Raw genomic sequence first — 25285 nt, forward strand, 5'->3', positions numbered from 1 at the left:
GTGCGAGTCGAGATGAGTGACTCACATTACTCTTTTTTTCCCCCTTTGTCCGTCTTTCTCTTTCAGAAACATGTGAAGACCTTGGCGAGGGCAGAACACCGCAAAACCAGCCTTTGAGAAAAACGGTGGGAGCTTTTTTCCCCCGTCCCGAAACTTCGCCAAACACTTAGTTTTGTCTGTTGTCGTCATGCGGGCCCCTCGTGGATTGGCGGGCCAGCTGGAGCCACAGAGGACTTCCTCCTTCAGATCTAAAGCTGGCACAGCCAGGCCCGTGGTGTGGTGGCTGTCGGTGCTGCTTCTCCTCACCTCTCAGAGCAGCGGGCAGTCCTTCACCAGCTTCCACCCCGAACGCAGAGAGTGGGCCTTCAACCACCTGACCGTCCACCGGACGACGGGGGCGCTCTACATAGGCGCCGTCAACCGGGTCTACAAGCTCTCCGGCAACCTGACGCTGCTGGTGTCCCACGACACGGGGCCTGAGGACGACAACAAGGCCTGCTACCCTCCCCTGATCGTGCAGCCCTGCTCCGAGCCCCTGGTGTCCACCAACAACGTCAACAAGCTGCTGCTCATCGACTACTCCCAGAACCGGCTGCTGGCCTGCGGCAGCCTCTACCAGGGCGTGTGCAAGCTGCTGCGCCTCGACGACCTCTTCATCCTGGTGGAGCCCTCACACAAGAAGGAGCACTACCTCTCCAGCGTCAACCAGACGGGCACCATGTACGGGGTCATCGTGCCCTCCCAAGGCCAGGACGGCACCCTCTTCATCGGCACGGCGGTGGACGGCAAGCAGGACTACTTCCCCACCATCTCCAGCCGCAAGCTGCCCCGCGACCCCGAGTCCTCGGCCATGCTGGACTACGAGCTGCACACCGACTTCGTCTCCTCCCTCATCAAGATCCCCTCGGACACGCTGGCCCTCGTCTCCCACTTCGACATCTACTACGTCTACGGCTTCGCCAGCGGCGCCTTCGTCTACTTCCTGACCGTGCAGCCGGAGACGCCGGAGAACAGCATGTCGTCAGGCGGCTCCCCCAGCGACCTCTTCTACACCTCGCGCATCGTGCGCCTCTGCAAGGACGACCACAAGTTCCACTCCTACGTGTCGCTACCCGTGGGCTGCGTGCGCAACGGCGTGGAGTACCGCCTGCTGCAGGCCGCCTACCTGTCCAAGCCCGGCCGGGTGCTGGCCGCCTCGCTCAACATCAGCGCGCAGGACGACGTGCTGTTCGCCATCTTCTCCAAGGGCCAGAAGCAGTACCACCGGCCCCCCGACGACTCGGCCCTCTGCGTCTTCACCATCCGCGACATCAACGCCCGCATCAAAGAGCGCCTGCAGTCCTGCTACCAGGGGGAGGGCAACCTGGAGCTCAACTGGCTGCTGGGGAAGGACGTGCAGTGCACCAAGGCGGTGAGGGCTCCCTCTGCTTATGTTCACGGCACCAGTGCCAAACACACACGCCCTACACTAGCAGCCTGCCTGCTACACATAAGCTCGGCTCAATATAAGCAGTATGTGTGCATTAAGACACCCACTAGGCTCACTCAAAGTACAATTCAATCATGCTGTGTGCCAGGGCTACTCAGCTCCCTTCACGGGGAGTCTCAATCCATAGGGTTTACAGGGCTTTATGTCTTTAAAGTGCTAATATAACACTCCCGGTACTGGGGGGTGAAGCTAAATTTGTTCAGTGAAGACAATCAGAGGGTTACTACTCTCCATCAAGGTCCTTGAAATTGCTTCCACCCAGGAGTCGTGGAAAGTCTTGGGAAGTCACGAGATATTTTTTTTTTGCTAACTCACTAGCTCGGTGTCCTTTATTTTAAAATCTAGTTATGTCAGTATGCTAATATTGTTCACAAATTTCCTAAAATGCTGGCTTGTAAAGCCCACTCTCAAAAAGGCATTGGTGCCTTGGCATCCACAAGCATGTCCACACCGACATAAAATTATGGTAATCTGTCTCAAAAAGTATTATATCCCCAGCAATCACGTCTTAAGAGTAACCAAAGGAATTTTACTGCTGCAGTAAGTACAATTATTGAAAACCTTTTATTTTTATCCTTTAAATGGCATTGGAAAGTCACGGAAAATGTCAGTTTGATTTTAATGGGAGCACTGCATTTCACTGGAGAGTCAGGTGGTTATGTTCCCAGCCGGAATGAAAGCAGTCAGACACTGCAGCTTTCCAGGACCATGGCTGAGTAGCAAGTCCGCACATACTAATATGAATAAACTTTCTTCGTATTTGAATTGTCCAGAACAAAATAATTTTACAGCGCACGCATCTAGACGTCATTCAGCCCTTATTTGAATTGAGGGCAACGAATGTTGCAAAACAGCCTGGTCTGCTGATGGGAAGGATATAAACACAGGGGCAACCAATCAGTGTTGTTCAATAGGCCAGTGCATTTAAATCCGGACACTAACCCTCTATAATGGCAACAGATAATCAGTGAAGTCCATCCTTCGTTGACTGTGTGCATTAGAAACAACTGAAGCCAAAGGCCTGAATGCTAAAGGCAGGCTACTGAACTGTAGGCAGACTGCACGTTTTCTTTTTTCAGCGCACTGAGGGCTACGATTGGGATCTAAATTGTTTGTAGCTGTAGCTGGGTTCCAGTCATCTACTCTCATCTATAACATTTACAAGATTTTCACAGTTCACTGTACCAGATAAGGAAAATAAACACTTTTCGGGCTGTGAATAAAGCTAGTGAAGGACTCCATGACTGAGAGGAACTTGGGCAGCCTGATTCAACATAAATAATAGACACAGGTACGCGTGTGTATGCGTGTGTGCGTATGTGTGTGTCTCTGTGCATAATCATCAAATCATTCTCACACTCTACATAATTACTTTATGGATAATGGACTCATGGTTCTGACAGGGAGCTTGCACTTTCTGTCTGAACAAATGATAAGATATTCAGATATTAAGAGGGGGGGCAGGGGTGTTTTTCTTGGCAGCGGTCAAAGTGATAATATCCTCCTTCGGTGTAGTACAAATAAACATGGCTCTTCACTTGAGAGAGAGGGATCAGACATGCTCCCAGTCATGTATTGGAACACACTACTGTGTTCTCTCATAAATCTCCATTCTTCATTACAAGGCCACGTATCTCCAGCATCTTGTCAGGCACAGTTATGTTTCTGTGTTTTAATTCTGTCCCACGAGGCAACAGTCCTTTGTGCCTTTGTTCTTTAATTGCTAATATGAATTAAAATAGAATTACTAACACTAATCGCTGGCTGAGGGTGTGCGTTGGTGATTGCTTTGGAGTGTGTGCGTGAGTTGTGTGTGCCATAGTGTGGGTGTGTGTGAGTGTGTGTGTGTGCGTGTGTGTGTGTGTGTGTGTGTGTGTGTGTGTGTGTGTGTGCGCGCGCGCATGTTTGTGTGTGAGTGTGTACATATATGTGTGCGCATGCGCATGTGTGCTTGCATGTATGTGTGTCTGTGGGTGTGCATATATATATATATGTGCGCATGTGTGTATGCCTTTGTGTGTGAGTGTGTGTGGGAGGGGGGTTTTGTTTTTAATGATATCCCCTCCAAGATCAGACGCACAGCTCTGCCTTCATGCTAATCCCCCCAGGGTGCTCTATTGACCCCCTTTATTAACATCAGTGAATTCACCATTAGCGGGATGTCAGAGGTGATTGTCAGATGGAGAGAGACGTTATCGGGAGCCGGCTATGTTTGGTTTCATTAGTCTGTGGCCCCTCGCTGAGAGAGGTAATGATCAGGAGGCGTTTTCCATGGTGGGAGTGAATGGAGACCCTTCAGTGTCGCCAAGAATGCCCTCATAGCTCCAGCTCAGGCTTTCAACTGATTTATGCCATCAGGAATACTGACTTCTCTAGAACTCATTTGAAGAAAGGGAGGGTCACAAATAGCATGCGGTTCGGGGTAGGAAACACAACTACATCCTACATTTATGGTGGATATAAGGGATGTGCATATGGCCATACCTTTGGTGTTTAGACATGTTTCCCTATGGCCATATCTTTTCAAGATTATTTCCTGATCATTAGCATTTAATGGATCATCTGTACCAGATTATCTCAGATTATTGAATAAAGTCAGACCCCTTTACCAAATCCATGAATGACTGACAACAGCTGGGTACAGCTCTGGTCACAAGCTACATTCTCACAGACAAAATGCATTCTCCAGCTCTACTGCATAGACTAATTTTCAATGTGAGACTTTGCGAAGATAAAATTATTTAGCGCTAACCACCCTCCCCCAAAATCATGTTTGCCAAAAGCAGAAAACAAATAACACTTGAAACCGATGCTAAAATATGCTACATAAACGCCACGCAGACAAGTGTTACTGACAAACAGTGTCAGTTTTCTTGCTGCTTACTAAAAAAAAAGAAAATCCTGACAGATTTGTACTATTTTTGATCACGGCAGCTGCTGGGTGATTTTGCTCTGAAAGTGCTGCTCCAGCTCTGAGCGGGAGCTGCAGCTCCATGCAGGGCAGGACAGTAACTTCCCCTTTGTTTGGGTTGTCTTAATTATTGCCTTTGGTCTGAGCCCCAGCGTCCAGCAGAACATTCCATTCTAACTCTGCTCCTTCCCTGACCCGGGAGAAGTGAGCGAATCAGAGATTTATGCGGCTTGGGCAGCCTCGGTGCAGTTTCAGAGCAAACAAGAAGCCGCTTCGAGCAGCTTTTGTCTCGCCGCCTCCCCTCCAGTTGGTATTTGGGCGTTCGGGTGTTCAGGTGTTTGGGCGCTCAGACTCCCAATCCAATGGTTCCCGGCCACTCACCTCCTCTGGAGGCCCCTGCGTGTGAACTGAACTGCGAAAGATTCCCCTATTGATTGGCATTGGTCATCCCTTAGGAGTGGGCTGGACTCTTATCCTTACATTTGTGCAGTGCAGTAATATTCGCAAAGCTTTACCCTCAGCTGACAGGGTGAGGTCACAGCAAGGCTTTCTCACACAGGGTGAAGGACCACTGTCAGTAGGTAATCACTTACTTAAAGGACACCTAGCATCAATGTCTAAAATAGATTAAAATAAGAAAAAGTACTGATGCTTGATCTTCCACTTCTCTTTCAGTGTGTCGAGCCAATTTAAAAAAGTTTAATGTTGATTGTGAGTGCTCAGATGAAAAAGCCAACAAAGCATTTGAAAACAAAAAAACCTGTTGAATGGGGTTTGGTTGGACATATTGTGACAAACACATGCCAAGCAGATCGAATGCAAAGTTCTGTTTGTCAAAGAAAACTCTTTCTGTGAATTTTTTTTCATCGGATGATAGCAAGTGCACTTTGCTGCTGAAATGGTACAGACGAATGGAACAAAGGCAGATTCAGTCAGGTATTAACCGCGGGAGTAATAGAGATATGTCTTATCGGGGCAAATGCACCGACCGCAAATAAAGGTCTAAAAGTACATATACATGTCTTTAAAAAGCGAGGGTTATTTCCAGTTTGACAGGCTCATAAAGGAAGTTTATTACGGAGAAGATGGCAGGATTGGATATTAGCAGACAGCCTGGCAGGTACCCCTCTCCGGTTGTAAATCACACTCACCATGTTGACTTGTTCTGGCCCTAGCGTTAGTGTAATGTTAGACAGGCAGCCTAAATCTCAAATGCAAGCAGTACGCTTTTGCCAGTAGCACAGTACGCTTGTGTTTTTATCGTTATCAGTAAAGGGGGAGTTGCTGTTTTTTTGGCTTGGGGATCAAATCCTTTTTGTTTGCTTGCATGACCTCTAGATCAGATACATCCAGAAATTCTGCAATTTTCTTTAGCTCTCTTTGCAGTCTGTAGGTGGAATATTGAACCAGGGATGTTTTTTAAATAAATTCCATTAGCATGAGAATTAGAATAACTAGGAAGTGCTAAAGCAGATTTGCCAGCATCTGGCCTCATAATAGAAATATGTTTCATTTTTCTACGTCTCTGCATTATCTTGTAGGCAGGCAATTGAGGCCAGAGTTTGGTTTGTTATGGCATTGGAGTGTAACTCGGAGGTTATTAAAAAGGACATTCCTGACCGAATGGGATTTGGGGAGTTTGCCGTAGGGCCTTTGCAGTCTATGCAGCGGTGCCTGTGGTCTTTGCAGTAATAAATCTAAATACAATGGAGAGCCAGTCATTTAACATATTACTCAAACAGTTATGCAGTTTCAGACGAAGCGCAGTTGCTTGGTCCATTTGCGGTAAACGAACAGAGCAGAAATTGTTGCTGAGCGTCTGTCACTTTCACAGAGCAGCTGTTTCACCTAGAGCTGTGATGGCGGACCACCAGGACAAAAAATGTTAGCCATCTTAGCGTTGCTTACAGTTATTAGTTTTTCATCTTTCGGACTTTGGTCTTCAATCCTCGCGCCCTTTTTTGAGAACGTGTCATGTGCTGTACATACAATGAGCTCAACAGCAACCCCCACTTTTGGGTTCTAGTGTCTTGTGTGTTCTTTATTTGGCTGCAGAATTGTAATCTTCATCATACTACTCAAATATGACTGGATAACATCATGAAATAAGAGAACATGAGAATAAAGATATAATAGTATGAGTAAATTGGATGTGTTGTGTGTAGTAACATCTTCTGTGTAAAATAGCTGGAGATATAAGAACAGCCTACACTAGACAGTATTTAAATCGCTTGTGTAAATATTGATGCATTGATTGATTATTTTACTCATATGGATTGTTATGCATTCAGTGATTGTGGTCCTGTAATCTTTGCACATAATGTAGCCATAAACGCAGCTGAATGTGATGTGCTTGGCTGCGGCTCCGTGCGATGGATCATGTATGAGCTGATCACTGCAAGCATACTCACTTTATTTTGGGAAATGAAAAGAAGCGGCCACACCGCAAAGACCCTTATTGAGCCTGAAACATTTATGCTCCTTGCGCTTTATTGCTGTTTGCTCATGAAAAGCAGAAGTATGGTGGCTGTAAAAGCTCTGTGTACATGGCTGGCAGTTAACAGTAATCCTCCAGCTCGACAGATGTTCCATAGATCTGTCCTCGCAGAACTTGCAGACGGCCATTAAACTTGGCATCAGTTTCTCTCTGACAGTACAGTTCATGACACTTTGAGGCCAGTCAGGCACTGGCAAAAGATAACCTCGATACAGACGGCCCAACTCTTCTTATCAGCCCTGCTGTTTCCTCCCAGGCCCAAAGCACCATCACCCGCGACAGAGCTCGCTCACCTTCGTTGACCTAAAATTGTTGGTCATGTATTGTTGGTCAGCTGTGCTGAAGATGTTTTTTTTTTTAAAGAATGTAAAATAAGTGGTAAAAGATACAAAACAAGTTTTGCAGTCTCTCTCACTGACATCATGTGTTGCCACTAAGTGTTCGCAGGCCTTCCCTGTTTCTCCAGCTGAGGAGCGCTGGCTCCCTCTGACCCCCTCCGCGGCATAGCGAGGCGCAGGGAGGGTGCTGTGCGGCTCACTCGAGCGGCGCAAAGACCACGGCGGAGAAACGGAGACGCGGAGGAGAAGCTTCAGGTGGGAGGGCCGCGCCGCTTCCTCATTGCTCACCCTCTGCTTCCCTCCCTCCGCAGCCCGTGCCCATCGACGACTCCTTCTGCGGACTGGACATCAACCAGCCGCTGGGCGGGTCCCAGCTGGTGGCCGGCCACACCCTCTACACCGAGACCCGGGACCGCATGACTGCCGTCACCTCCTACGTCTACAACGGCTACTGTGTTGCCTTCGTGGGAACCAAAAGCGGCCGGCTGAAGAAGGTCAGTTTGGGCCAGAGTTGCGTTGCTTACTGCGGGCTGCGCACAATGCATTCGACCCATTAGCTGTAGCGTATACATGGGAGTACTGAATAACAGAAGTAGCTGGGGAAAAAAAGGGAGTGCGCTGGGGTATTTCAAAGATTAATGTCTTCCAGAACGTGGTTTCCAACAGCTACATAGTGACATGGAACTCATTTATAGGGCACAAAGCTTAACGTGTAGGTTTCTCCTTTTTTTTGGTCTTGTGAATAATTCACAAGCGCAGGATGTTTGGTGTGAATGAGACGGCGGGAACTGGCGTGTGTGTTCTGGGGTCGTTTTATGAGGGCGCACCAGCTCAGAGCCGCAGCGCTAATGGAGGCTGATGGCAGGCAGGGGTGGATGTGTGCGTGGCTGCGAAGCATGTGAGAGAGAGAGAGAGATGAAAAGAGTGCGCCGGCCCTTTAAGAAGCCCAGCCTTGCAGCCTCAGGATCTGCCAGAGTCGATGTGATGCGGGTTTAGCTCCGCTGCTCTTACCAGCGTGTGCTTTACTGCCCTGGTTTACGGGGGGATTAGTGCCCCACACACTTAATGCAGGGGGAGCAGGCTTTCCTTACCCCTGCTGCTCCAGTCAGGGGAGAGTGGCATTCAAAACAGCGAGGTTTATTCAGGGATTAAACCGCCTTTACCCGCGAAAGTGCACGGGCCAGGTTCAAGCGCAAGCTGTTTTCCAACCTGGGACGAGGGAAGCTAATGAAGGCGCACAGCCTCCTCTCCCTCCGTCCTTCCCCGCTGGTTTGATATACACACCTCTCAGCAAAGGAGGGGGGGAGCTGGCCAGCATTGCGTCATGGCTACATCGTGGAAGGAAAGAGCGCACTGTAAGGCCAGGTCACAGAAAATCTAAAGAGTAATATCCCTGGGAGGGGGTGGGGGGCAAGGGAGGCGTTATTAATACAGGCTGCCAACTCGTTTCAGTGCCTTTCACCCGGTCAATTGATGGTGATCATTTGAAAAATATGGATCGAGCGGGAATAGAAAATCTTTTTTCCTGAATATTTAATGCGTTCCCTCACATTGTGTGGGGTTTGATTCGCTGTGGTCATTATGGGCTGCTCATGTAAAAGGGCTTCAGTGCAGCAGTGCTGTATAACCGTCACCGACCCATTAACTTTAATAGGTACCTTTTCATCTCGACCCAGAACGCAGGAAGAGAGCAGCAGTATCTGTATCGATATTATGGAGTGTTCCACTGTTAACCCCACAGTTGGTGAAGGGGTTTCACCATCAAATTATGACACATTTTCCTGAGAGTGGAAGCGAGAGGGAAAAGGGCAATAAAAGAGACCGATTTTATGGTAATTTTGAAATATTTAAACATTGTTCAAAATAGAAATGCACTCTAGGATAACGCCGGATCTCTGTCTCACCATGCACTACTCAGTGTGCAGCGTAGCGGTCTGTGATCTGGCAGTTGGTTATTATTTGAAACAGTACTGGAATTCTACTCCTGAGTTACTTGTCCAGTGCAACACAACAGTTGCCTGAGCAGCAGACGGGGTGTGTCCCTCGGCCCTTGGGCCTGCCTCTGTGACTGGCCGTAGACCCCCGTTGCCATAGACCCCCCCCACTGTGTTCCAAACCTGCTGCTTCTCTTGAGCCCCTTACGCCTCGGTACAGTGACCTGTGACACGAGAGTGAGGAATTTGTCGGCAGCTAACCGACTTCGCCTCCGCCGGGGCCAGCGTCCGCCGGGCGCGCCAAGCCGCAGTGTCAGTACTGGGGTGCCTGCGTCAGAGGAGCTGGAACACAGAGAGCGGGGCGAGCCGGTCTCCCCTCTGCCACGCAGTGGAAAGCCTCCAAAGCCCCCCGGAAACAACAGCTGCTGCTCCTGAATGCTGGAGCAGGGCGAGGGGGCTGCAGGAGCTCTCCGGGGAAGGCTGGTTAAGACGGGGTAGAGAATGAGAGAGAGGGGGAGAGAGATGGGGGAGGGAGAGAGGGAAAGAGAGCGTGAGATGGAGAGGAGACAGGGGGAGGGAAAGAGAGAGAAAGAGAAAAGAGAGAGGGATAGAGTAGACAGTGGGAGGGAGATAGAGAAAGAGAGGTAGAGGTTGAGAAAGGGAGACAGCGAGAGGGGGAGGGAGGGGGAGAGAGAGTAGAGCTGGAGAGATGGAGGAGAGATTGAATGAAAGAGGGAGAGAAGGAGGGAGGGAGAGTGAGAGAGCTAGTTAGGACCGGAGCTGGAAGCAGACCTTTCTTATGATGCTTGTTTTGGCAAGCCCTTTGCCAGCATTGCAATTAGATTTAACAGTCTTTTCAAGCATGGAGATACACACAAATGGACCTGGGGCGTAGTTATTTATTTATTTCCAAAGACATGTACTAATCAGGCTGAGGAACAAAAGAGATCTACACTTTGTAATCCTCTTATTTGAATGACTTTAATTATTTATAGCTTTTCTTCAGCCTGGTTAAATTGAATCAGATGGTGACACACACACATGCACTCACACACACACACACACACACATTAATGGCACTACACAGGTAACCAGGAGTTTTCCCTCTCTGAAGTTCTGTTTCTGTACAGTAGGACATGGTCCTATATCTGACCTTGGCTTCGGTGTTTTGCTCATCTGCAATGTTCATCCCGTGCGTTTACCACCACCCACAGACTCCCACGTAAAAAAATCACCAACGCAAGCCCTGGTACCGCAGTCGAAACCCATGACTGTAACCACAGTAACGGGCACCTCAGGGTGGTGACGTGCACAGCCAGGATATGAACAGCACATTACAGAACGGGCGACACGAATTCCGCGGCTCAGCACTCCCTCCGCTGCACGGGGTGCCCGGAAGCGCGTTCGACAGCAGTGGCAATGCGAGCATGAGCATGCGCGTTTCGGGGCCGTCTCCGGGATGATGCGGCTGAACATGGAGCTCAGGGTGCCCTCCTCTGTTTCTTCCCGCTGCTGTGGACCGATAAGACCCCCCCGCCCCCCGCCCCCCTCCCGCTGCCGGCCGCGGCAGAGCTGGAGAAACAGCGTGTCGGGAGCCCGGGGTTCGGTGCACCTCGGATGACTCCACAGCAGAGGGTGACGCGCTTAGAGACGCCCCGTCCTCGCTGCGAGCACCGGGGCTGCGGCCTACCCTCCCCTCCCCCCACTCAGCCGGGGAGCAGCAGAGCAGAGCCGCCAGAGGAAGAGACTGTTGAAATGTGAATTTAGTGCAGCCCAAGAAGCTGGGCTGCACTGCTGCCTGTAATTGGATTGGCTCCTTTCCCAAAGACCCCCCCCCCCCCCCACCACCACTACCCATCAGTCCACACTCCCCCCATTCTCCTTCTCTCTCTCTCTCTCTCTCTCTCTCTCTCTTTCCCTCTCTCCCTACAGAGCTTCTCCTGCTGTTTCTGTAGCTGCTTTATGGTCTCTAGTAGAGCATGGAAAAAGGAGGATTGTGCTGAAGGTTTGTGCTTGTTGTGGCCGGGTGTGTGCGGGATTGAAAAGGAGAGGTAGAGATACCGACATGAGGGAAATGGGTTGACAGGGTGGGCGTACTGCAGGAAGAAGGAGCATATTTCCAAATGACACGGCACCTCTGTTAGAGTCAGAAGTCTGTTGGGTGTCATTCGCCGGGTTAGCAGTTAGCCTTGTGGGTGACAGGAGCGCGACGAACACAGGGCTTTCTGTGCGGGAGCCCGGCGCGTCTGGCAGCGTCAGTCAGCAGCGGTGAGCGCGGCCTTTCCGGGGGTAGCTCCGCTCCAGGCGGTGATTGATTGCCGGGATGTGCGCATGTTCGCCTCAGCAGAAAACACACCGAGGAGGAGGCACAACAGCCTGAACTGACATCCATGCTTTCGTTTCTGCAGAACGCTGCCCGTCACGCGTGTTTAGGAAGCACGCAGATTGAACCAAAGGGTTACGTCTCTACTGTGAGTTGTTTTGGAAGGTTGAAGGTGAGGGGAAATGGGTGGCAGGGTTTAGATTTTTCATCACCTTTTATTTAAACATATACCCACCCGAGCATAATATTAATTAAAAACTCCAGCAAATAAATCAATATTTCAAGATTAAACGAGGATATGTTGAATGCTCTAGAGGTGTGTCAGATGAGAGATTGTGCAAGACTGCAATCTTGGCACATCCGAGGAACAGCTAATCCTTGATTGTACAGGTTTATTTTCAGTGCTAATTTTCAGCATAATTAGATGCAAATGAAAAATATCCCTAGCATGATTATACTACTTATATTCTGGAAGCCAAGGTAGGATTTAGTGGCCTTGGGGGTGAAGCTCGCCTGCCGATTGTTTGGGAACAATACAGCGATTCTGTGTGGGATTAGGGAAGGGATTCTGTTACCAGACAATTGCATCACCTGAACTGGATTGGCGACGCCGTGTTCATTTTCTGAGTAAGTGTAAGTTTCATGTGGGGGAATATGGTTTGTGGGAGGAGGAAACTGAATTAAGCGCGAATAAACCCCAGGGAATCTCTCCCTTTGATATTGCAGAGGTCTGAGCCATATGTAAAATTGGGTGTTAAAAGCGATTCTTCTAACGGATGAACGGGGAGGTTAAACAGCCTCCAGCGAATGTGCTGTGTGGGTCCTTGACAGCGTAAATTTGTCCAGTTGCAGCCAACATCGATGAGAGTGTGTTGTGTTTGTGTGTCTTATGTATGTGGGTGTGGGTTATGGATGTTAGTTAGGAAACTGCTTGCAATTACTCTGTTTATCACTGGCAAGACTCTCCACCTTTCTTGTTGTAACAAATAGCGGGTCACTTCTTTTTCCCTCTCGCGCATAACTAGCTTTTCATCTTGAGCACTTTCATTCTGGAGACATGTCTGCAGTGAATTCTCAGGCCTTGTAAGGCGATCTACACGCTTTCCAAAAATGGTAAAAAAAACAAGACAAAAGTAAATCAAGCCATGAGAGTATTCCGACCCACATAATTGATTCTTTTCATCACGCTCTGGTACATAATCAGCATTTTGTCCAGACCCCTTGTTTTGGCACTGAAACTGCGAGCACTTGGAGAGACGCATTCAGGTGCGTGGCCCTCTGATTCTGGACCAACGCTTAATTGGACAAATGTCCCGTCGAAGCGGTAAACTAACCGCGCACTCGAGTTCCGGGCACGGGTCCCGCTCACCTGGCTGCTGACATCACCTCTCCGCCGAGGGGGGCGCGACCAGGGCGCAGCTGATCCCGGCGCAGCGGGGCCGGGGAGTTGAAAGGACGCCGCGGGCAGCTGATCCTCTCACTAATTTGCCACATGTATCCCTCTCCCTGCCTGGCGGCTCGGTTTCCTCCGGCCTCCTTTCTGGGAACTGGCCTTTTTATTCGGAAAGCCGCGGCCCCAGCCGAGAGCCAGACGGCCCCCCCCTCGCCGGTGTTATTGCGCGGATTACCTCGGCAAAGAGGGAGCGCGATCTTCCACCTAACCCGCGTGTACCTTATCAGCGGAGGAGCAGGGGACCCAGGCGGCCCTTTGATTGTGTGGATCAGGTGTGTCCAGGTTCGGCGGCTCTCATTCCCTCTCTCTGATCCCGATCGCCGTTCGCCTCACAGCCCCCGGCATCCCACCTTAATGAGCACCCAAACCAAAGAGGCGTGTAGATTTGTCATGAGGATTGGACGGAAGAAAGAAAGAGAGAGAGAGAGAGAATCCATGTTTTTCTGCCCCCCGTCAGCCATGCTAGGAGCTGTAGAACAACCAGCGTGGATGATGGTGTCCCTAGCAACAGCTGAGGCTCATGGCAACGATTGAGCAATTGAAAAGAGCTTGGTCCCGCCTCCCTTGGGGGACTCCCCTCTCAAAACACAACGAGATCCATAATACAATCTGTCCTGAGCACATGGGAGCACAGACGCATGTTCACAGGTGTGCAAAACACGCATGTGTGCTCTGTGACACGCAAGCAATGTAGATTCAGATATCTCAAAACAGTTTGGTATTAAAAGCAGGACCTCTATTTACAAGCAAATCTCTTGTTGATTCATTAAGCGTGCCGGGTAATCAATTAAAAATAATGCAATTAATTCAACAGGCACTTCTTGCAAAACCTACTGTGCTGTCATGTGCCATGTTTTTCAAGGTCAGTCTCATTTTCATATCGGACGCATTTTGTAAATGAACAAATGTGAAATGTAGCTTTTTACCAGCCAATCACTGATGATGGCCAGCGCTCATGGGGAAGATTGACAGGCGACAGATGCTCTGTATCCCCTGCCTGCTTCCTCAGAAGCCTGAGTCAGACTTGTGCTTTTTGTATGTTTGTCCAGCAGTCTCTGCCGTCAGTTGTCAGTCATTCCTGTGAATGTCTGGAGGAGCAGATGCCTCTCCAGTCATTCTCACAGAGTGGGTTCAGGCGCAAACTGTAATTGTCTTGGAAAAAAGAAAACTCTTCCTCTCAGTTTCGGGTCAAACTGAGTCCACGCGCGCGCACACATACACACACACACACACACACACACACACACACACATACACACACACACAGAAAAACACACGCCATTTTGGGTGCTCACATTCTAAAGTCTGGCTGGGATTAACCTATTTCTTTGCGGGAGTCCTCACACTTGACAATTATGCCAACAACACTGGCAGTGCAGTAATTGCTAACAAGTACGTTTCTAATTCACACTCAATTTCATGTCAATTTAGCATCTCATCTTTTTTCTAAATTGAATAGTGTTGCTCAATTAATCTCTGTTGGGTTTACAATAAGAAGACACTGAATTGAAAAACATGTTCTTTAAAGAACACTCTGCTTTTGTTTCATATTAATCTATAGCAAGAACTAATACAGCACCATTATTCACAAGTATGTCTCATTGCAGAAGAAAAGCTGATCTTTTATAATGTCATTGAAAGGACAGCATTAAAATCACCTTCCGTGCGTTACAAAGGTGTACATCTGAAATGATTGCTGCCAATATTGCTCCCAAAACAGTCTCTCTGACTCCCTCTGCAAGATTGCAAGCAATCTTCCTAATCATGTTACACTTGGCAATTCAGTCTCAATTTGCCTGCTGGCAATAACTGTGAGCTACAATTGTTAGCAGAAATTGCCAGCTGTAGAGCTCCTTCCAAGTACCTCTCTGGCTGTCCCCATTCCCTACTGTCTGAGAGAGACTTTAGACAAGCAAAACCCTCTGTCATCCACCCGCTTCTCCACAATAACATTAGGGACAGTGCCATTTTCAGTGTCTGTCTCTGAACCTGGTCAGCATTGTTTTAGTTGTGGATGTTGCTTTAAAACTCCAACCCATTCTGCTGCCCGTGCCACATCACATATCTCACAAAGTGAGGCTGGATAGAATAACCCACTGGCATTAGCCACAATGAGCTATAATTGAAGACATTCGGTAAAAGCGATACCAAGAGCATGTGTTGTCCTGCAGTTTGTGTCAGAAAGGAGCCGCTGAGCCGTGAGGGCTGCGTTTTTGAGTTGTGGGCTGGCGAGAATGGGCTTGCAGTGAGGGTTTTGTGGCGGCTGCTGTATGTTAAGAGCCTGTTGGTATTTAATAATCTGCCCTGTTCAATCCTCCCCCCTTCTGCGGGGGGCTGCTGGCTCCCTGACCCTTTGTAGACTGACCCCTGCTTGACCCACTGTTGGTCACCGTTTAACCCCACTCATCGACAAAGGAACAGCAGCTTAAAGCTTCCCCCCGGCTCCCTTCGAGGGAGGAATCCCTCAAATTTCAGAGGCCTTCGCCGAGTTCAGAGCTTCTCCTGGCGGTTCACTGTTAAAGGGCCTGGCTGAGCAGTGAATGGAGGGTACCCGCTGTTCTATTCAAGGCCCAGCCCCCCGCCTCTGTGGCCCCCACTTCTTCCCTTGGCTGTAGCCTCCTTACCCCCCCCCCCCCCATGCACTCCTCCTTGTTGTCGCACGTCCCTGTTATAGGCAGACTGTGAGGGAGAGGAGCCCTGGTCAAAGCCAGATGTCCTCTCTCTGTAGTTTCACACTCTCTCCTCTCTCCCCAGCACAGCGAATTAACATTACACTGCCTACCCCGCAGTGATCTTATTACAGACATTCAAATAAGTCTCTCTCTCTTTCTCCCCTCTCTCTCTCCCTCTCCCTCTCCCTCGCCTTCCCCCATTCCCCGTTTCCCTGTGTCCATATTCACACTGAAACGCACATAAACGTATTAGCGAAAGCGCTTTAGATTTTGTACACGCAGGCATTTGAGAGTGGAGCTCACTGTGTATGGATCTGCTCTCTCTCCTGACTGAAGAGGTTGATTATGCATTTGTATACCAGTGTGGTAACCCTTTTAGCACTAAATCACACACATGCCTGTAAATATGTTTTGTTGTGTTATTCTGGGTTATACATAATTCTGTTATTCAGGCTTATTTTTCATATCCCTGTCCTTTTACCAAAATAATCCATTCAATTTTTTAATGATATTATGTGTTTGTTTATTTTTTTGTCGATGTAATATTTTTGTTGTGCATGAAAGTGATGACCACAGGAAATAATCAGATTAACCCATCACCTATCGGTGCCATTGAAAGTGGGAGGCTAACGCTGCTGCTCCGTGCTGCACATACATGCACAGCGAGTTTGCTGACAGAGGTTTGGGAGCGATTCCCTCTTAGCAGATTTGCGTGTGGTTTCCGCTGTGGTGTTACTCGAATCGGGTAACCACTTGAGATAGGATTTTTTACCCAGACTCATGTCCTCCCGCTAAATCATTTGATAGATTAAACACAACAGAAAACCGGGAACACCACTCCCCACTCCTCTTCATCGGAAACAGATGCCGTTCTTTTTTGTCCGTGTAATGTGAATCGCTCTCATATAAAAAAAAATACACTGTAATGAGGAGTTTGGGTTGGAGCGGTTCAGGAATGCGAAGGGGGCGGTTCCTGTGGTTTGGGCCGCCTTTTCGGCTGATATGCCACGCCTCCTCGGTGCAGAGGCAGAGTACCGCCGCTACAGCGGGAGCAGAAATGTGGCGAGAAGGTTGCGCGCGAGCCGACGTGCGGGGAGAGGCCAGCTTTCCCCTGCTTATCAATATTCTGCCCGCTCTCCCGCTAACTCCCCGGCACGTGTTGCCACCGCGGGGAGAGCATTTGAAATTCATAGAAATTCTTATCAGTTGGTGCGTCACTCCTATTGATCTGTTTCTCTGGTAACAGAGCTCTTGCAGCCCCGAGCCTCCTGTGTTTTTCACTCCTCAAGCGTCGGGCCCTCGTTCCCAGAAGCTCAAAGTTCCCCTGGAACAAAAAAAAAACTACAAATAAACAACAGCAGCAGCAGCAACGAGAACGTGGCGGTCACATTCTCAGTCTCTCCACGTGCAGAACGAGCACAGCTCCAGCCTGAACGTGCTGTGTGGAGGTTCGCATGGTAATCAAACAAAGTACAGCACTTTATGCTGAGCTCTGATTTGGGAAGATTGCCTGTCCATTTCTTCATCTGACCTAAGTGAAATCATTGAGAGAGAGAGAGAGAGAGAGAGAGAGAGAGAGAGCGAGGGAAAATCATCTCTTAGACATGAATCCACAGATCAGTATGGTGGCTCAAATTGGACATCTGGCCTGGTGCCAGGCTGTATTGATTTACTTTACACAGCACCTGATTGGGCTAGAATAACTGTGATTACCCAATTCATTACTGCAGGGCGGGGCAGAGAGGCAAGATTAGATAAGGGTAAGCAAGTACTGAGTGGGAAATAGGGATTTATACATCAGATCAGCGACATTTGTTCTAGAAAAGAAAACCAATCGCTTACAGTCATCTGTGGTTAGTGTACATATATAGTCATATTAAGCAAGTGTATTTTGGGTTAAAAAGGTTACTACATGAATTTGATGTGAGTGTGACAGACTAATATGATGGACATATTTGTCTGTTGATATGTCCACAACCACAAAACAAAGTAGTAAAAAAGATGTGTTATTTAATAATTCATGGATATAAGCTGATTTTGTTCCAGAATAAGTGAAAAAGTAGGAATTGTATGTAGCCTGCCTGTGTGTGAGCAGTGATGGAAGATCTCTCTTACATGTTGCCTGGACATTAAGGTGTTAAAATTAAAATGTAGCCTTCTATTTTTATTTTATTTTATTATTTTATTTAATTCATTTCATTTCATTGGTGTCCTGTTGTTCGGGGGTTGTTTTTATTTTCACTTTCTTTTCAAGCTGTGTGGCTTGGAGGAAAACTCACTCAGCAAAGCTTTCATGAATATGTACCATGGAAATGCAAAGCCAAAGAAGGTGCCCTGTTTGAAGGCTCACGCTCGAACAAAATCACTAATATTACTGGCTGTATTTGCCACACCACGCTCTGCATGTCTGCACTTATACATTTACTCACTTCAGTCAGAAAGCAGCACATTTCCTCTGAGTAGAACAGAGAGTATATACACTTCATGCATTTTTGTTGTGCTCTCTTGGATTCTTAGCTTACTGAGACATAGATTTTTCTTCTACATTTGTGTTATTTTGCCTGTGTTTTTGATAATGCCAATAATGATATTAAGCATGTATTATGGATGCATAGATGTGATTAAACTCTTAAACTCTCAAATGTAGATTCTAAAGATATTCTTTGCACTTAAATAATAACATTAATTTAAAAATCAGATTAAATATTTCTTTTACAATAAAAATGCGCTGTCCATATTTATTCTCATCCTGACTAAACAAAAACATGCTGTTAAAAAAAGCATTTGATTTTTTTCTGCTTAGAAAATGTTCAACTTTTATCCTACTAGCACTGCATAGACCAAAGTCATATTGCACACAAATAATGGATTTTATTTCAGAAAACACATGGGTCACATTTATTCACATCTCTGTAATTAGTATTTTGTAAATCCTCTTCTGGCATGGATTATACTGACAAGTTACTTTCTGCAACATTTCATGAGGTTCTGGCATTTCTGAGTGGGCTTTTCGACCATTCCCCCCGAGCTCTTGCTCTCATGTCCTTCAGACTTTTTGGTTTTTATTTGTGAACTGCTTGTTTGACGGGAATGAGGTCTTCAGATTGCCTCTGTGGCTTGCCTTCAGAGAGAGAGTTCTTCCTTGGAGCCTGGCCATGAATGCACCATTCACGCATGGAGCCTTGAATAGTGCTTTTTGACACTTTGTGTCTTGACGATGCCAGTTTGTTTGTTGATCCCCAGCTGTTGCCTTTGGGTTTATGGTTGCCTCACAGACCACTTGTCTCACAGGCCTTGGTGGCAAGATAAACACACACCCTCTTCCTGGAATGGTCGCCACTGTATCAGTGGCATTGCATCTGTTAACAATGGCCACTGCCTTGGAAAACGGTAGATCCGGGCTCTTCGTAAAAATTCTTTATAGCCATCCTCTGACTTGTCGAGGTCAATGACCATTTACCCGCGGTTTTTAGAGGACAATGTGTGCCATTGAGGAATCTCTCCTATGTGTTACCTCCTTTATACCACAGGCAAACAGGAATGTCTCTATTTAATTCCAGCAGCTTCCATTGAACTTTGAATGAGAAGATTATTGGTGTACGAGTGTTTTGTCAGGTTTTATTTAAAGGTTAACCAGAGGCGTGAATGAATGTTGCCCTCATGTTTTTATGTATTAAAATCAAATTAAGTGACCTATATGCCTTTACTCTGTGCAGTGCTATTAAAATTAAAATTCAAAATGTTTGAAATGTTTTCAGCAGAGAAAATTGCAAATATGTACATGATGTACATGAAGTACATGTAAATGATGTTTCTTTCACAGCATGTTTTTGGTTCTTGTTTAGTGAGGGGTGTGAATGAACACAGAGACCTCTGTGGCACTGGCACATATTGAATGTCTGCAGAAATGGTTTTAATAGTATTTTGTTAATGACTGCATTAAATGGGCTCCTGATTGTCTCAGCAGTTAAGGCTCTCACCCGTAGCGCAAGCTGAGCTCTACAGTCTGGGTTCGATCCCATCAGCCATCAGCCGGTTATGACAAGGAACTCACAGTGGAGAAACAGCCTGGCTTCAGCCTGACACTCTCAGGCACCCTGCGATTTCTCATGGAGCCTCAGATGACATCACCAGAGGAGTGCCCATCCTCCAGTGAGCACCCACGCCACTGTAGCGCACTGCGCTCCTGTGTGAGTGCAGAGGTTGTCACGCTGAAATGAGCATACTATTGTGTACAACTGCCAGCTCCAAAAATAGGGTTGCATGAAAAAATTTGATTGATCTGCTGGTTTGTCAGTCAGCCCAACAACCCAGCACCCTGTGTTTCTGAAGTCTGCACATGCGGGCCTCTCCTCCCCTGTGGTGAACTGTGCGGGAGACAGTGCTCTGTCACACCCACTTTGCCTCGGCTTGAGACAAGAAACACTTTAGTACCCGGAGCATGTACATCTCTCTCTCTCTCTGTCTTTATTTCACTCTCTCTCTGTCTCCCTCTGTCTCTCTTTCTCTCTTTCTCTCTCTCTCTCTCTCTCTCTCTCTCTCTCTCAAATACACACACACATACACACACACTCACCCAGGGACTCCTCTCCACCGCCACTGTTTCTGCAAATGGGACACACCACCAAGAGGAAACTCCGTCGGCGAGCTAGCGCCGGATCAAAGATTTCACTGTCGCAATTAGAGGCACGTCTCCAGCCCGGGACGCGGGCGTGCTTTTAATCACAAAACACGCAGCTAATGAGGGTGACTCGGGCCCCCCTCCCCGAGGATGACTAACCTTTGGGGCAAAATTAGTTGAAATCAAATCAAACGTGTTTTCTTTGGCAACTTGCACTCAGTGCTCTCTCAAATAATAATAATAATAATGAAAAAAAAGAAAGTAAGAAAATATTTGGGGGGATTTTTTGAGTGCATTCAGACCAGCAGCTGGCCCTCCCCCTCCGGTCACGGTCATGGTGGTCGGTGCATAGCAGAAATGTGCTTTTTGGCAGTCAGCACTGCTCTGCAAGCGTACACTCAGCCAAACTCAGCAACTAAGTGTGCAACGCTTATTAATTTCAACATTTTGTTTTAAAAATATTATGCTGTGCATCATTCTGCAGACGAGGGAGGTGGGCGCAAAAACAGAACACAATGGCAGTGAAATACCAGGCAAAAACTGGAGGGGGGGGACCTTGTATACTCACACACTGTGTCTCTAGGCTGCTGTAGTACTGCAGTGCATAGGAGAATGGAGAAGGTTCAGGGGCTTCATGGGGGCCCCATAAGCCTTCTAAGGAGCCTAAAAGAACAGGAAGCTGCGTCTCGAATCCTCACTCTAATGAATCCTGATACCGCCTAATAATATGCGAAAATATTTGAAACACCTGGTAATAACGTCTCTCTGAGAAAGTCATTATTCACTCCTCGCCTCCTCATCGTCTTCTCCCCCCTCCCGCCGCCTCTCAGACGGCTGGATCTCCGGGCCTACCTTGGCAAAGGATTCAGTGACAGGCACCAGAGCTGTCTGCCTCCCCTCTCTCCAGCCCTGCTGTCCAATGGATGAGTAAAGCTGCCCTCCCTGGGTTTTAATTGGATGTGACAGCCTGCTCAGGCTGTTTCCAACCAATCATTACTTTCAGGGGCTTTTGTTTTGCCTACCAAAGCTACAGGAAGCGTAGCGCTGCAGGGGGCCTAACTACCTTTGCATTGTGAATGTGGATGCAGGCAATTTTGGCCCTTAACTTTGACTTATAATTAAATGCATGCGACTGTTTTTCTTCAGAGACAAGTTTGCCACTCAGCAATCAGTAAAATGAATGAGAAGCACTATGTTTGTAGTTTGAAAAAAAATGTTGGCCGGAGTTAAGGACAAATATTGGATGGATTCAGTATAGCATCTGTGACGAAGCTAAATCTGTTTTATGTCTCACTCAGCTGTTAGTTCCATTCAATCACTGACAAAATCCAGAAGCCCTCCACCATCCAGGACCTGAACTCTGAACTCCACGCTGGTACCCACAGTGAGCAAAGCACTGTCCCAGGAGAGGGGGCAGGATTCAGGGATGGTGCGGGGGCTTGCTTCAGAGCCCCCTGTAAGACGCCGAGCCCCCCCGTGGCACCCGTCCGCCGGGCTCCCCGGCTCTTTTGTTATTCAGAGCGCAGAGTCAGATCGCAGAGGGCAGCGGGAGAGCAAGGTCAGGACCGCGCAGCGCTGTTACACAACGACAGGGAGCACGAGGGAGCGGGAACCGCGCTCCGGGACGCGCCGCCGAAAGGATGCCGGCTGCGCCGAGGGCGACGGAGGTCAGCCCGGCGCCACGGGGCACCCGGGGTCAGGAGCGGGCCCTGGTCGTTTTGCTCTCAGACAGCGTCGGTGCCATCTGAGGCAGCCCAGTCGCCGGGATCATCCATAATGCATCGCTTCCTACCACTACATTTAATGCTCAGAGCCTGGGCAGCAGCGTAGCATGGCCATTAAGAAACGGGTATTATGAGGTTGCTGGCTCAATTCCCTGGTGGAGTACAGCAGCTGCACCTTTGAGCAAGGTACTTAAACCTGAACACCTTCAGTTAATGTACATCTAATTGTCTGATATGTTAAAACATGTAGGTGGGTTCTGGATAATGACATTATATGGATGTAATGTGTAAAAGCTGAAGAGCGTTCTAAGAGGAAATAATCGGGTGCAATGAGGGTTACCTTCAGTCAGGCTGGCTGCGCTTATTTCTTGTGATGGTACGCAGAGGTCCTTCAGTGAGGCCTTTCAGGAACGAAAGGTTGTGCTTTGATTACACAAGCAGCCAGAATGTGACTGCTCCTGAATTTAATCATCACCTTAGCACAGAGCAGAGGAAAAAAATAATAAATATAGCAGCGATATTTATGCTGTTCTGTTTTTGTCCTTAGCTGGTATGCGCGGGGCACACACAGGTTTGCTGCGGAAAGCAGCTGCTAGCTTAGCAGGGGTAAAGGCCTGCACGCCTGAGGGGGCAAGCTGTTTATCTCTTAATAGAGGCAAACAATTCCCCTCACCTGAGGGCAGGTAAACAGCGCCGCAGGCTCAAAGGTTGACCTACGGACCGACAGGTGACAGCAACCCGGCCACCAACTGGTCCTGGGTCTCATTAGAGTCGAGATGGATCCTCTGCTCACCTTAGAGAGGCAGAGCGAAGCCCGAAGCGCCTGCAGACTGTGTTTATGTGTGTTCCTCTGTGCGTGTGTGTTCATGTGTGCACGTGTGTGCACGTGAGTGTGTGTATGTTTGCACACGCTAGTGCTCCAGGGCTATACTTATATTCCCTCATTGCTCTTATCTGTACAGCCTTGCGAGTGCAGCAGTACAAAGCGGGTTCGCTATGCAGCTGCCGCTTGAATTTCCTCTAATCAAGTGTTTCAAAGCGTGTGCTTAGGCTTGACCCACCCAGACTGTAAGGATATGCCAGGTGTCACATTGAGGGTGAGGGCAAGGACGCGCACAACGATACAGCAGTTATTTTCTGCTGCTCTTTCTGGGAAACACAGTTGTGCAATCCATTGTGGTCAATATCACTGTACCGCGGAAATGTGGATTGGTGCCAGTGCGGATATTCTGAACAGTCGCATGCTCGGGATCACCTGGGAAGGTGTCGACAGGTCAGAGGTGCGGTCCCGGATGAGCGCTCGTCTCCAGGGAGACACCGCCGGCCGGGCAGATCAGATGGCCCCAGGTTCTCCCTCCTGAAACAGGATGCGGCCAATGTTTGGTCTGCACTTGTCCAAGAGACGTGTCCCATTCAAACACACACGCTGAATAAAGTGCTTCGTGATAAGATAAACAGCACCGGAGATTCTCGAGTTACACGCTCTGCAGCAGCTTCTGCCGTACTCTGCGTATCCCGTCTCACTCTCTCTCTCTCTCTCCCTGATGGCTGTCTCTCATTGCTTATTGGTTATTAATGGAGCACTACAAGCCTCCAAAAAAAGTGTTTTGCATGCATGCGGTGTGTGCTAGGTGCATGGTCTGTGTTTGGAGTTGGGAGTCATTGTGTGTGTGCGCTGCCAAAAAGCCATCTGAAATCCTAACATGAGGAAGTCCATTTGGCTGCTATTATCATTATTTGCCGTAGAACTAGCAGAGGTAGTGCTGCGAAGGGAACATCTGCTTTTCTTTACCCTAATTGAAACCATGTCGAACATTTTCTCCCCCACCGCGGGCTGCAACAAAGGTCATTACACAGGTACACTGAAGGGCACAGCCATTCTACTCAGCAGTGGGGGGAAAAAAATAACAATAATCTCGTCCTCGGGGATTCAGTTCAGAACAATGACAGTATTACGGTTCATCCGCAATGCACTCGGACTGGATGCTGTTGTTGTGTCCTGTGACGGCAAGCAAATTGTTTCTGTTTTCAGACAATGTAATGGGAGGATGACTTCCTCCTTCAAAGAACACAAGAATCAGCCAAAAAAAAAAAATCAAGAGCAGGAAAAGAAACAATGTAGCGTCCCGGCCTCTCTGCGCAGATCCTTGACTGTTCTCCTGCCAGGGCCAGACGCAATCCCAAATAAGGCCACTGGAAGCCTCCATCTGTGCTCGCGTTTCCGTATCAGATTTTCCGAAACGGCCTCCTTTTTTATGAATGGGACGAGGGCAGGATTTTTGTCGTCTCCTCAGACGGAGCGGTCCAGACCCCTGCCAGAAGCGCTGCTGGCGCGGCCTCTCCGCCGCCGCCGCCCCTCTCATTCTCCCCGCTGTGTGCAAGCGGGGGTGTGTGCGCTTCCGTAATCGGCGGGACGGCCGAGGGGGGTGCTCCTCGCGTCCCGTCTGAGACACCACCCCGACACGGCCGCAGACGACGAGACAAAAGCCCCAGCCGCTTCCGCTGCGAAAAGGAAAACACAAACAGTGTAGCTCAGACGAGCCAGCTGTGGTTTCACTAACAGGTTCATTTAATTATTATTTTTTTGGGGGCCTCCCTCTCATGTGTGCAGCGCGGCCCTTATTACATTTTGATGTTTCCGCAACCTTTTCTTTCCACACCCCCCACCGCCATTCCCACCCCAACCCCCCAAGCAAAATATGCAAAGTGTCAATTTTTCTGTGTGTGTGGTTTGGTTTGTTGTCGCTTGGGGTCTGTTTCTGATTATGGCCCCTCTCCCAAGCTTTCCCTTATTGCAACATTCCAGCATCAGCTCTCTCTACATCCCGAAATATCTCAGATCCAGCCCCTAATTGTTTCAAGAGGCTGCTGGTCCTGCCCAGACCTCCCTCCCTGGAACAGAAAAGAATGTTGCTGAGAAAAGGACCCATTTGAGAAGCTGCCCCATGGGGCCTAAATACCCCATTAACCTGTCACACTCCATATCTGTAAAAGGGAAACTTGCCACCCCCAAGAGAACCGGAGGGGAAAGGAAAGTACAAACTCCTTTCTTTTACCTGGCTCAAAACTCGGTGCAAGCTTGATTTAATACAGTGCTGATCCATGTCAAAGACTATGCGTGTCCCGAAGTTAAACACCATTACCATTCTGGCCCGCGCTCTCTGGTTTCTAACATATTGCGGTTTTTCGTGTTTTGATTTAACTGTCACTTTCGCCGTTTTAAAATGTTTAATGTGCAGAGCACATTAAAGTAACAGCCCCATCTGTACAACTTTATGTGTCACAGTTTATGTATCATAAATTGTATTCTGTTAAGAAAATAC

At 48.3% G+C, this 25285-nt stretch overlaps 1 protein-coding gene across 1 annotated transcript in view; it reads left to right on the forward strand.

Annotated features, from left to right (window-relative positions):
• Positions 1 to 259: 259 nt before the first annotated feature.
• The window catches only part of LOC118780416 (plexin-A2-like), a gene marked incomplete at its 5' end in the record, with an annotated part of 156944 nt that continues 131918 nt past the window's right edge, over positions 260 to 25285 (forward strand). The window contains 2 exons of the mRNA XM_036532879.1: positions 260 to 1411; positions 7547 to 7729. Of these exons, the coding sequence (XP_036388772.1) occupies positions 260 to 1411; positions 7547 to 7729 (1335 nt within the window). The remainder of the gene's footprint in view (positions 1412 to 7546; positions 7730 to 25285) is intronic.

Source organism: Megalops cyprinoides, chromosome 7 (assembly GCF_013368585.1).
Source record: "Megalops cyprinoides isolate fMegCyp1 chromosome 7, fMegCyp1.pri, whole genome shotgun sequence".
Classification (NCBI taxonomy): Eukaryota; Metazoa; Chordata; class Actinopteri; order Elopiformes; family Megalopidae; genus Megalops; species Megalops cyprinoides.